Source organism: Acinonyx jubatus, chromosome A2 (assembly GCF_027475565.1).
Source record: "Acinonyx jubatus isolate Ajub_Pintada_27869175 chromosome A2, VMU_Ajub_asm_v1.0, whole genome shotgun sequence".
NCBI classification, from domain to species: domain Eukaryota; kingdom Metazoa; phylum Chordata; class Mammalia; order Carnivora; family Felidae; genus Acinonyx; species Acinonyx jubatus.
Window position 1 is genome coordinate 11885301 of NC_069383.1, and position 13936 is coordinate 11899236.

At 45.2% G+C, this 13936-nt stretch overlaps 1 protein-coding gene across 1 annotated transcript; it reads right to left on the reverse strand.

Moving 5' to 3' along the window:
- Positions 1–3541: 3541 nt before the first annotated feature.
- On the reverse strand, positions 3542–10695 carry LOC106980744 (taste receptor type 2 member 62-like). The gene is given in 3 exon segments (XM_053217972.1): positions 3542–3742; positions 4264–7314; positions 7317–10695. Coding segments are annotated over 2 exon segments (921 nt in total). The 5' UTR covers positions 7492–10695; the 3' UTR covers positions 3542–3742; positions 4264–6568.
- Between the last annotated feature and the right edge of the window lie 3241 nt (positions 10696–13936).

The following is a 13936-nucleotide window of genomic DNA, read 5'->3' on the forward strand; positions in this document are numbered from 1 at the left end:
TAAAAAGATCTATGGAAGGCAGAAAAGCAGCCTGCATTCTTCACCAAAGCAAACCCAAGTCTTTTCTTCTTAAATCTTGTCATACAGCTATAGATGAACCTTCCCAAGTCAAAAATTTCAGAAGGTCCCAATATCAGTATAAACAAAAGTCACATCTGGGTTCGTGGACCTTAACATTTATGAAACAGACTAACAGAATAGGCCACTGTGGAGAACATAAGCAATATATAAAGCATGACCCCCTAACTTTCACAGGGATCTCCAAAGGTCATCTGCAAACATACAAATCCTAGATAACACATACTGCCAAACACAGGCACAACCAGACCCACGCTCTGTGAAGAGAGTTCAGACATGAGAAACTCTTGCACAGAAGGAGGAAGACTTCACTGCGGTAGATGGCTGGAAAACAAGTGGTGAAAGAGGAGAGGAGGGGAGGGGAGGGGAGGGGAGGGGAGGGGAGGGGAGGAGAAGAGAAAAGGTGGTTTACAGCATGAAGCCAGAGGAAAACTGAGGTTCCAAATATCTTCTCCAGTCTGACTCAACAGATAAAAATTGAATGATGTGTCAGGATCCTCGCATCCAGTCTCCAGAAGGACAATTTTACCCTCCAAGAGACCGATCACAGGGAAAGTAAAAGTTTCCTGACTCTAGCCACATCAAGCCCCACAGGGAACACAGCTGCCTTGGCCACAGACGTACATCAGTGACGCTACCCCATTATCTCAGGACCTTCGATCCCACCTTGAAATCCTATTCCATAGAAGTCATTCTCCTCGTTAAATGTAGCAGAGAGGAAAGGAACATTAAAAGTGGCAAAGGGATTTAAAGAAGCCATGTCCCATTGCACCATGCCCTCTGCCTTAGTGTCTCTGAGGTTTTTCATCAATCGCAACTCACGATGCCCAGCACCCTGCACAGCAGCCCCTCTCCACCACACCTCTCGGCTGGGGGTTGCTCAAGTGCAGTGATGGGGACTGCTAAGCACAGATAAATCACTGCCTGCCACACCCAGTAGCTAGGGTCCCAAAATGGAAAAACACCTGCAGCATTGAGCACCGGTGACAGAAAACAGGAGGTGGAGACGATGAATAAGGACATGAGAGCCAGGAGAACCTGGTTGTGCACCTGGGCACTGGGCTCACAAAAGCCACAATGGACAGGCAGACCTTCTTAGTGTGTCTTTCCAGAGACATGACCAAACCATGCCAAAAAGGAAGACAACGGTAACGACTGTCCAGCTAACAAGTTTTAAACAGAGGAAGAATTTCTCATATGGTCTTATGGTATTCTCAATGGCATTCCCAGATTGCAACCTTCTCCTTACAAAGTACTGTTACAAGCTCTGGTTGCCTATGAAAATAAGATGGTGCTCAAGTTGGAGAGCCCTACAGCATCCATGAAACCAACCCAGACACCTTCTATTTTAGCCAGAGGAAGATGGGGAGGGTGAAGGTTGCAATTTTCATGCAATGGAAGACACTGAGCTAGGTAGGTGGAGAACCATAAGATGGCCAGTCCCACCAGAAGGCTAGGAACTACAGTACAAGGTTGGATGGGAAGATCTCTGGATACAGGAAAATATAAATGGTCTTCCTCATCACACCCACTGCAGACAGAGGCAAGAGGCCCCCAGGCTGACTAATAATTTATCACAAGGGAACAGTGTTCTCTGTAGCAACCACTCCTCGTCCAGAGCTGCAGTGATGAAGCCATTGCTCACTGCTGTCACCAGGCACAAAAATAATAAAATGATAGCCAAGATGATGGCTCTCTTATCAGTCACTGGAGATCCTGGAATCATGTCATCTCCATTCATCTCTCCTGGGCACTAGATGGGTCCCAAGACTTCGAGGTCTATTCCTGTTGGGTGGTTCTGGAAGCTCCTACATCATGTTTACCCCTCTAGCTGCCCCCCAAGTGTAGAGGACACGGGTTATCTCCTGAGGGTAAAGAGGTTTCTCCTTCTCAAAACAGGTGCAAATATTGCTAAGGCTCAGTGTCAAAAGTCCCCCTGCCTGCCCCTGAACTTGCCTGCCCCTCCTCTACTCACTCCCTGCCCATGTCAACACTGGCATGAACACTATATCAGGCAGGCACTTGCATTTAGCATCCCTTACACAGAAAGTTCTACTTCTCTAAGCTAACACCTAACGACCATCAGAGCTCACATCCATCAATTGGCTGTTCATTCCAGGCATTTTTCTAAATGTTTTCCATCATGCTAGTTCCCACTGTGACCCTATGAAGTAGGTGCTTTTGGAATACCCTCCCGACAGACCAAAAAATGAGCTAAACCTCTACCAAAAGAGGTCCAAGTCCTAGAACTTGTGGTGAACATCAGCATCAAAAAGAACAAAGGAGACAATTATATACTATCAGGCAGGTGACTTTTTTGTTACGACATTTTATAATGTGACCTTTAAAGTGGCATTTCATGAGAGAACCCCTACCAGGATAGCAATGAAACCAATGGGATGTGGCAGAAAGAATCCTGGATAAGGCACCAAGGCAGGAACTGGTCCAAGCCCTCCCACCCCAACATGAGTTACTGAGTATGGTGTTAACCCCTCTGAGCCTCAATTTCACCATCTGTAAGATGCAAAAAGTGTCATCTATTCTTTTTTTTTGTTTTTTTTTTAATTTTTTTTTTAACGTTTATTTATTTTTGAGACAGAGAGAGACAGAGCATGAACAGGGGAGGAGCAGAGAGAGAGGGAGACACAGAATCTGAAACAGGCTCCAGGCTCTGAGCTGTCAGCACAGAGCCCGACGCGGGGCTCGAACTCATGACCTGAGCCGAAGTCGGACGCTTAACCGACCAAGCCACCCAGGTGCCCCTTTTTTGTTTGTTTTTTAAAGTAAAGCTCTACACCCAACATGGGGCTCAAACACATGACCCCAAGATCAAGAGTTGCACGCTCTTCCAACTGAGCCAGCCAGGCGCCCCACGTATCATCTGTTCTTTTTTTTTTTTAATTTTTTAATGTTTTTGTTCATTTTTGAGAGACAAAGAAAGACAGAGAATGAGTGGGGGAGGGGCAGAGACAGAGGGAGACACAGAATCCAAAGCAGGCTCTATGCTCTGAGCTGTCAGCACAGAGCCTAACACGGGGCTCAAACCCACAAACTGCAAGATCGTGACCTGAGCCAAAGTTGGACACTTAACCGACTGAACCACCCAGGAGCCAGAAGTATCATCTGTTCTAACTCAAGACTGAACAAGAATCTATGACTAGAATCTCAGTTTTTAGAGTGAAAGAAAACATAAAAATAATTTTATACAAGAAAGAAATGAGGCCTCAAAGTATAGATTAAGAGTCTCAGCTAAGGTCATAGTTACATGGAGGAAAGACAGAGACCAAGCTGACTCTAAGACCAGAGATCTCTGCCACAGTTAGAACACATTCTTGACTCTGGTCTCCTTCATCCCCAGCTGAAGTCAGAGACCAGATTTTGAGTCTTGTCACAATCACTATCTGTGGCTCTTCAGTCTAGTCATTTAACATTTTTGAAGCCCTCTTTCTTCACCTATAAAATATATGGATCACAAATACATGTGGATATATCTCTCTACTATAAATCTGCACCAGCACAGGACAGAATTAGGGTGATGATGACAACTGTTATTACAATAACTACCTGTCATTCCATCCATCCTGTGGAGGGACAAGTAGTCCAAGGAGAGGTCAGGAGAGCATCAGGGATGCAGCAGAGGTCAGAGCACCAAATCTTGGACCATCTACTTTGGCCAGAGGAAGGCAGAATAAGCAAAGATTATATTTTTCATAGGAATGATTTCAAAGAGTAAAAAAAAAAAACAAAAAAAAAACAAAAAAAAACACCCAGCAATTAAGGGAGTAGTTACTTATCCAGGTGAATTTTAGCTGATTAATGTGTCTACAGGGAGACAGGCAAGCAGAAATAGTTGGGGGTCGTATATGGCAGTATGTATTGAAGGCTCAGGGTCAAGTAACATGAGCCTGAGGGAGTATTTTATACTGCACCCCTCTTCTGGAGCACCGTGTCCTCCCAGTTCCATGCACAGAACCCTACAAAGGGAGACTAGAATGCAGAAAACACATCTCTTTCCACTTTCCAATCCACCTGGGACAAAGACACAGGTGGAAATCTCCTTCCAACACAGAGCCCTTGCTATGGTGAATACTAGGTTCCCGGAAAAAGGAGAGATGGGGAACTAAGGTATTTTGTTCACCCTGCCCTTCTGTGAAGATGCAAATGTTCAGGAGATAAAATTCCCACCTGCTGTCTTCGTTAGCCTTATTCCCCTGGCTGACATTTGGCCATTGCCTATTGGACCTTGGAGCAATGGGGCAAACTTTGAGTTCACAGCTCCAGAGTCTGGCCAGCCACAAACCTCTCAGTATGGAATCTCATCCTTCCCACCCACCACCTCCATCTTCGATAGCTTATACTATGGGAAGGACGTGTGCTAACCTTCAATTCACTCGACAACAATTCATGAGGCATCTCCTATGTCATAAGGACCCTGTGAAAGGCACTGGAGCCACAACAGTAAACTAGGTACCTGCCCTCAAAGTGTTTTCACGTACCAGTCATCAACCACAACACTAACTGGCCACATCTTATTGCAGATTAAGTTAATCCAAATGGGTAATCGTTTGTATATAAATATGCAAAGTGTTTTATGGTGATTCTTTTGTTGTTTGTGCTTTTTGGTTTCATTCGTTGCAATTTATTTTCCCACATTCAAATTTATCTTCTAAGGTGGAAGCCAAATCTGAGAATTTGCAAGTTTTCACAGCTGGTCTTTATGTGTGTCATCATGGGGGTGGTACGGGCAGGAATCCCGAGTACATTCTCTACGTGGGAAACACATACCTCAGGACTCTCTCTGACAGGGATGAAAAGGGAGGATTCCCAGGCTGCAGTTGGAAATGTTACACGGCCTCCTATTCCCACCCCAAGAATTCGAAGAGCTCAGCAGCAGCAGCAGCAGCAGCAGAGGCTTCACTGCGGGACAACAAAGACGCCGTCTCGTATGTTGTAAAGGAGATGCGAGTCAGTGAAGGAGGTAGAGCTACCGTTATGTCTCAGGAATAATCTGGTAAGTCTGACTATGGCTAAGGGAATGGTGGCCTACCAGGATGAAAAGGCAGGCCGGGAAGAGTTCACAGAAACCCTCAAAAGTCAGGACGAGCTACTGGGTTGTGTTTTTGGTCAAGATGGGAGCCACCAAGTGTTTGGGGGACTCTTCAGAGCTAAAAGCTAGGAGAGGGAGATTAAGAACATCAACCAATCAAGAAGTCCTGAGATAAGCCCACGAGACCTGGCCTAACTCAAAGGGCTGTGAACATGTTACGGGACATAGGAGTTGCACCACCATTCCCTCCCCACCCAAGACATTCAGTAAAGTTCTGGAGCTCTGCACGGGGAAAGGCAGTCTTCCAGATGCTTCCAGATGAGTAGAAGGGATGGCAGAGACAGACACCCCTGATGCTCTTGCCTTCACTGCCCCTACCCAACCCTTTTCTAGTTTTTTGGTCTCCATACATTTCTAAAGCAAATTCCATCAGCCAAAAAAAACTTTATGAGCATGCATCCAAGCATATGTGTCTTTATTTAATTACTTGCATGTACTACTTTACTAATACATTCTGTATATCATAAAATATACACACACAAAAAAACAGGAACTAAAACGATGAAATAAAAGTAAATGCAAATTAGAATTGCCCCACTTTTCTCTGCACATTCAGTGGATCATTGTGCACACAACTCAGAGAGGCAAACACCCAATGTGGAGACTACCATGCTAGGCACTGGCATTCAGGACCCACCTCCAGGGTGAAGAGAGAGGAAAGGCAGGATTATCAAAATTAAGAACTACAGCAAATGTATTTTGTTTTCCTTCTCTGTCTTCAGTTGGCCAAAACCTAAAAGCATTTCCACATCAGACAATTCCTTTTAATTCAACATTTAGCAAACACACAAAATCATGGGCAGGGCCTAGAATGGCACAAAACTCATATACACCCTCAGCCTTTCATGGGACCACATTGAAAAGGCTGGGTGGAATCAGTCATAAGCAGGGCACAAAAGAAGGGAATGGCCAAGAATGGCAGACAAAGGAAAGAAGGAAGTTCCAGATGGGCCAAATTACTGGTCTGGAGTGGAGAGACCGAGCTGACAGCAGAGCAGTAATAAGGAGGGCAGTAGTGTGTGGGATGGTGTGGGACAATCTATGCCACCATTAAAAAACACTTCAGGTTGACCACAGAGATAACCGACAACCATTACAGGTCTCTGTAAAGAGGTACAGACCAAAATGATGCTTGGAAAAATCTGTTATGGCTGCTCATACAGAAGGTACAAGAGGTCTGTGAGGCAATGAGGCCACCATCCCAGCCCACAGTGGTTTGGGACCCAAACTGGGGACCTGGAGCAGTGCAGGAAAAAACAGGGTACAAAAAAAGCTAATGCAGCATGGAAGGAACAGGAAAGTAAGAAGGAAATGAAAAGAGAGAAGGACAGTGCCCAAACTTTGGGGGTTCTAGCCACTTACAGGCTTGTCCACTGGTAGTGGTTATTGATACTGATAACTTGAGATAAACCCGCCTTTTTCCAGAGCTCTCCAAAGCCTGGTCCTCACGGCCTTTCTCAGCTTGGGGCTGCTTAGCATCAGGATGCTGGAGTGCAGACAGATACCTGTGTAGGTCACCACTTCCCAGGCCCAGCGCCAGTGACCCTGGAAGGTTGTGATTTTCATAGTAATGACAATCAGGGACAGAAAATATGATGTATAGAAGACAAGGAAGAAGGCAAGTGACTTCAGGGCCATGATGTGAGCCTGGGTGCTGGGATCACATGGACCCAGTCTATGATCCCTCATCTGCCCCAAGTGCCGGTGCAGGGAGCACATGAGCAAAAGCGTGGACACCAAGAACAGAAGGAATGGGATCAACCACATAAGCATTGCATGAGGATGAAAAAAGTGCCAATAGCTCTGTAGTCTATCAGCCAGGGTCCTGTTTCCTTGGGAATTCTGGGAGGCAGTCACCTGCACAGGAAATATAGTCCCAATGGTTGATGAGATGACCACCAGACCAGCCATGAGCAGGGAGCCCAGCAGCCTGGGCACTGACTGAGAAATCCTCCACCTCAGCCAGGAGAAGACAGGGTGGGAGAAGATGGCGGTCTTCACACAGTAGAAGACAGCAAGCCAGGCGGTGAGCCAGGAAGAGAGAGTGCTGAAGACGCTCCAGAGGATGCTGAAATAGTCCATTATGGAACGAAAATCAAAGAAGGTGAAGAGGTTGTTCAGGATGGCCACCCATGCAGGCAGAACCGGGAGGCGGCCAAGGAGGCCACAATCATGCCACTCGCGGGCAGCATCCGGCATCGCACCCACTCCCTGCCCAGCACAGTAACCACGAAGCCATTCTGCAACATTGCAGCCAGTGACTCCAGGAAGAAGACGACCATGAAGATCAATGCAGGTGAGGGCATCCTCTCCAGGAGGTTCTGATCAAACTGGGACGCATCCACAGGGAAAAACAGCTTCTCTGACCAAGCCACCCTATTGAGACCAGGGATCCAGAGAGCTCTCTCCTTGGATTCATGCAAAAGCCTACCTGCCAGCAAACACCTCCAGTCCCCCAGGATTTGAAAAGAGGATCCCTGTGATCTCTCTTGGCATGCGAATCACTCCCAGCTCAATGACTCCCTGTGTCTATTTGCCTAACCTGTATTTGCCTGTTCCTTACCAGAGTCCAAGGCAGGGAGATATTAACAGAAGAGAGGCTCCAGGGGTGATTGAAAATACTCATACTTTGTACTTTATTTCTTAACCATACTGTTTCTTTCCTAACTTTTCCTTAAAAGATGCTCTAATCCTTGTTTGGCTTCCCCAACCAAAACTTCCTGGACCCTTCATGTCCCTGTTTGGTATTTTATTCAGTAGCCTGTACACATTACATTAAGGCCCAACTCTTGAATGGGTGGAGTAAGAAGTTCTTCATACACACAAGCACCAGGAAAAGGCTCATTTTCTCCTCCACTGACTGCTCATGCTGCCTAAAATTTCACTGGAGGCTCTATTTTGAAGTTTGAGGAGTCTCCAGTTAAAATGTGACCTTCCCCAACATGTTAGCATCAAATCTGTTAGCCATTAATGCCTTAGCTTCAATGTACTCGGCAAACCAAAATTAACTCTTTCCTAAGAAGGCGGTGAGGAAATGAGGTAAGAAGGTAAGTCATGAGAAGAAGAGAAAGAGAAGGGAAACTGGGAGAGCAGATCCTGAACAGACACAACAGGAGGCAGGGAAGCAAGAGTCCGGATGACAAAAGGAGCTCAGAATGAGCCCACTGGGTGGGGATTTGGTGGGGAGGGGACAATAATAGAATAACAAGCAACCTGTTAGGAACACCTTGCCATTTACAAGGTGGTTGCACACATTACATTTTGTCTCCACCACCAACCACACAGGGACACTGGTTCAGATCAGGGAGCAATGAAGAAGAAACCAACTAAAGTGGGTTTTAAAGGGGCAAGAATGCTTAGGAACATGAAAAAGAAAAGAGCCAAGGGAGGGAAGGTGCCTGGGTGGCTCAGTTGGTTACGTGTCCGGCTTTGGTTCAGGTCATGATCTTGCGGTGAGTTCAAGCCCTGTGTCGGGCTCTGTGCTGACAGCTCAGAGCCTGGAACCTGCTTTGGATTCTGTGTCTCTCCCTCTCTCTGCCCCTCCCATGCTCATGTTCTGTCTCTGTCTCTCAATAATAAATAAACATTAAAAAAAGGGTTTTTTTTTAAGAAAAAAGAAAAGAGCCAAGGGGAAAGAAGGAAGAGAGAGGAGGGTAGAAGGAAGCAGAGGTGCAAGTAGAGGAAGAGGGAAAGGAGTCTCCCCTTCCAATATCAAAGGTCCTGGAGCCATGGTCCTCCCCAAGGCCACTCACAATTGACATGGTCTCACTTCAAGACTCCACAGTGAGAGGTCTACTGTGAAAGATGAAAGACAGTAACAGCGAAGATAAACATTTACAGAGACCTCAGGGAAAAGAGGTTTGGCTCCGTCTCAAGTATGTCATTTACTTGAAGGCCTGCTTCCATTTTCTCAAAATATCGCCAGAGAACAGATAATCCACTCTGATCAATGGTTGTGCAACACGGCTTCAGCGACTTGATTTAGTTCTTTGTGTGTTTTTCCCCAGGCTTCTCCTTGAAGACGGCAGCCCTGAATGGCTCCTGCATGTTTCACAATATTGTGGCTCTTCTTGGAATCCTCTGGTGAAAGGCCGGCTTCATGATGTCATCAAGAAGCAAGTTGAGGCCATGGCACACACGCCCTGCTGGGATCACGTGTAACCGAGTGTCCCCGGCGCACTCACAGTCAACCTCAGGACTTCCCCAGTCATCAAAGCAGATCCTTTGCCAGAACTGGTTTTTCTCAGGACGCTTCCCTTTCTATGGTTGATGGCGCTACAAGGTGACGTTCTCTCGTTTCCACACTCCTCTGCAAGCAGGTGGAGAGGGTGCCCTTCCTTCCACCGGCACCCCTTCATCCACCTCTCAGGGCTCCACAAGATGCATCCTAGAGAGGTCCCGCGTCCCATGCAGAGTCGGCCTGCAAAGGAGGCCACAAGCAAAACAACTCTTTTCATTGTTTTTGAGAGTCTTTCCGATGTGCAACCCCAGTCGAAATACGAGGTGTTTCTCACCAGTTTGGATCACGTTTCTGTTTTCTAAAGGTGTCTCTTGCCTGAAAATAAAACTGATGAATCCTTTTCTGTGGCACAATTGGCAAAAAAACTTTAGCATGACGCCTGAGTCCCCTGTGAAATTATGCTAGTGTCAACACATAATGGCAGGACGATTTTGAAGAGACCTATTTCCACTTCCTTCATTTTGACTCGACACTAGTAGAGGATTGTTTTGGCTTCTGTTCATTAGGGAGGGTTTTTTTTATTTTTTCTTATTATGTTAAAAAATGCACTGAGTCACCTTACTGACCTGTGAAAATACATATTTCATTTAACAGCATTTGTAAATCTTGGTGTCCATTCCCCACTGGACCTTTGAGTGACCTGCGGTATGCAAATACTTCCAGATTCTTCTATGGTTTTGACAGGTAATTCATGGCCCGTGCCAGGGAAAGGTGGAGCAGGAAGGAAATAACAATGTTTTTAAAGGCTAGACTGTGCATAAACACAAAGATAAATCATGCACGAATTTAATCATGATTTCCATGCATAATAAACTCCCAATAGTTTTCTGACCCCACAGGCCCCTTCTCACTCATTCAGTCAGGTAAATATTCTTCAGTGAAACATTGACTCTAGTGGCAATCCAGTGTAAAGCAGAATCTTAGCTTTCTAAAAGTAAATCTGAGAGCTTACATCTTCAGTTATCAAAATGTGAAAAAACAATTAAATATTGCTTAATTTTCAGGTAAATTTATGCACTTTCCTCAGATAACAAAAAAAAATAGCATTTTAAAGCTATTTTTATAAAAAAGTCCACCTTGGGGCACCTGGGTGGCTCAGTCGGTTGAGCGTCCGGCTTCCGCTCAGGTCATGATCTCGCGGTGAGTTCGAGCCCCGCGTCAGGCTCTGTGCTGACAGCTCAGAGCCTGGAGCCTGCTTCGGATTCTGTCTTTCTCTCTCTCTCTCTCTCTCTGCCCCTCCCCTACTCACACTCTGTCTCTCTCTCCTTCAAAAATAAATAAACATTAAAAAAAAAAAAAAGCCTGCAAGGAGGTTCAGAGTCCAATTTTATTCAAGTTCAAAAAATCTTAGAATAGTCTTTTTTTTCTCTGACATGCACCATTTGAGCAAAGAGGAGCAATAAAATTAATCTCTAAAGGGATAAATCAATGCTCCTTCCATAATGCCATCAACTTCACTAAATGTCCAACATCTGCTAGAGGGATAGATCATCCTCAATTCCTCAATCACGGGTTTACAAACCATGCCTTGCAGGGCGTTCTCATGGTAGAGAAGGGGCAAGATGAGAACTGAGAAGAGCAGCCACAGGCTCTCACCTCCACTTCCAACAGAGCAGCTTTGCCTATTATCTAGTTCATATATGTACACACACACACACACACACACACACACACACACACACACACGTTCTGTGTGAGATCTCAGTTAAAGACAGGCCTCCAGGGGTGCCCGGGTGGCTCAGCCAGTTAAGCATCAGACTTCGACTCAGGTCATGATTTTGTGGCTTGCTGCTGTCAGCATAGAACCTGCTTTGGATCCTCTGTGCCCCACCACTCTCTCTGCCCCTTCCCCACTGGTTCTCTCTCTCTCAAAATAAATAAACTTAAAAAAATAATAAGATGGGACTCCACTACAAAAAGCAAATTTGGAGCTGATGTCCTAGATCAAAAGTCATCAAGAGGGAAAGAGTTTAAATCCCTGCATCTTCTTTCACCCCTCCCCAAAACTCTTCTAAATTGACTGTACAGAGATTCTGAGAAACTACTTTTCAAGTCTTCAATCTATATTAACACAATGAGGGGAGGAAAAAAAAAAAAACCAACACTGGAAAGTAGATGGAGGAGTAGCCAAAAACGTAGCAGATCTGAGAAAACCAAATCCTATGTCAACAGAAGGAAAAGTCAAGAACTAACCTGACTTTTACTCAGGATTTTCAGTACCAGGTGCCTCTGGAGAAAAACTGCTCAGCACTGGTTGTAAGTCAGTTTAAGATTCAGATTCCCAGATCACTTCTCCCCTTTTGCATAACTGGGCAACCACTCCTCCCCAGCCCTAGGGAAAGACTGGAGGTTATTCTCCAGAAAGGACAAAACAGGATCTTCTGGGTGAACACCGAACACATCTGAGGCAAGGGTGCACTGAAAACAGACATCATCAGCTAAACAAACATTCTTGCCTCCCTTGGCTTCCAGAACACCACCACCCGGGCCTTCCGATTCCAGGCGATTCCAGGCACGAAATGAGTGTAGACTTTTCTAAGAATCCAAGCATTCCAAGAGGAGATCTAAAGACACTGATAATCAGAGATTCCTCAAATAATTAGCCCAGCCACTCACTCTACAGTGAAGCCTGGAGCAAACAAGTCCCATTCACAAGTTCACAGTCTCTACTCAGCCCTTCCATTCACTCAGCTTGAGTCTGCAGTATCCGAGAAAAGGTGGGGGATAAGACCAAAATAAAGCCACAGAAAAGCTATTTGTGGGGAAACCACAAATGCATGGAGGAAAAAAACATTTCCTCCCCAAAATCCATATTCTCAGAGAGTTCAGAGACTCCAACACAACCATACAATATAACAAGATGTTGTTAAAAGGAAATATTAAATATTTTTTTTAATTTTTAAAATTTCTCTCAAATAAAAAACATGACATCTGAAATTAAAAACTCAATATGAGAGGGATGCCTGCATGGCTCAGTCAGCTAAGCATCCGACTTCGGCTCAGGTCATGATCTCACGCCTCGTGAGTTCAAGCCCCAAAACAGGCTCTCTGGTGTTAGTGCAAAGCCCACTTCGGATCCTCTGTCCCCTCTCTCCCTGCCCCTCCCCCACTCACACTCTGTCTCTCTCTCTCTCTCTCAAAAATAAATAAACATTCAAAAAGTTTTTTAAAAAACTCAATATAAGAGATGAAGATAAGGGGCACCTGGGTGGCTCAGTCAGTTAAGCGTCCGACTCTTAGTATCGGCTCAGGCCGTGATCTCTCAGTCCAGAGATCGAGCTCTGTGTCCAGCTCAGGGCTGAGGACTGAGCACTGAGCGTGGAACCTGCTTGGGATTCTCTCTCTCTCTCTTTCTCTCTCTCTCTCTTTTTGCTCCTCCCCCACTCACGCACCCTCTCTCTCTCTCTCTCCAAATCAGTAAGTAAACATTAAATTTTAAAAAATGAAAGATAAAATTTATAAAATATCTTAGAAAGCAGAGCCAAAAAAAAAAAAAAAAACTGTAGGTGAAAAACAAAGAGAATGCTAATCCAGGATACCCAGTATCCAACTAATAGAGATTCCAAAAGGAGAGAAAGAATAAATGGAAGGGAAAACCCCGTCAACAAAATAACCGTGAAGAAAAATTCCCAGAACTACAGGACATAAGCGTTCCTATTAAAAGGGCCCTCCAAGTATCTGGGTCACCATAAAGTTTCAGAAGACCGAACATAAAGAGAAGAGCTGGGGCACCTGGGAAGTTCGGTCGGAGGAGCGGACGACTCTTGGTTTCAGCTCAGGTCATCATCTCGTGGGTTTGAGAGTTCCAGCTCCAAGGTGGGCTCCACGCTGACCGTGTGGAGTCTGCTTGGGATTCTCCCTCTCTCTCTGTCCCTCTCCTACTCACTCTAACTAAAAAAAAATACACTTAAAAAATATTTTTAAAAAATAATAAAAACAAAACAAAGAGAAGATCCTAGAAGCTTCTCGGGAGGGCAAGAAGGAAGGAAGACACCACTTTCAAAATATTAGCAATTCGAGTATTTTTTAGACTTTTAAAAGGTAATTTTGGAAGCTAGAAGGCACTGCAACAATCATCTCTAACCTAAACTTCCTATCTGGACACTCAAGTACAAGGAAAAAATAAGGACTTTTCAGATAAGCAAAGTCTCACACACAGTTTACTTTCTGTGTAATCCTTCCCTGGGAACCACTTCTCCAAAGCTAGAGGGTATCACGATAAAGGAAGGCATGGAGTACAGACGATAAAGGTCCAGGAAGGGAGACAGGCCTAGGGGGTCACCAGGACAACTAACTGAAAGGGCTGACCTCAGGGGGAAGGGAGGTGCACCAAGCATCAGGGCCAATTCCAAACTGGAACAAAACGAGAGGGCCCACTAGAGACGCTCTCAGGCAAATAAATTCTTAGACTACTAAACGTTTCCAAAATTGCTGAGAAGGATTTAGACCACCGATGAAAAGTCTGAAAGCTAAAAGCAAATGTAATGAGGCAATTATTAACTCAACAGAAA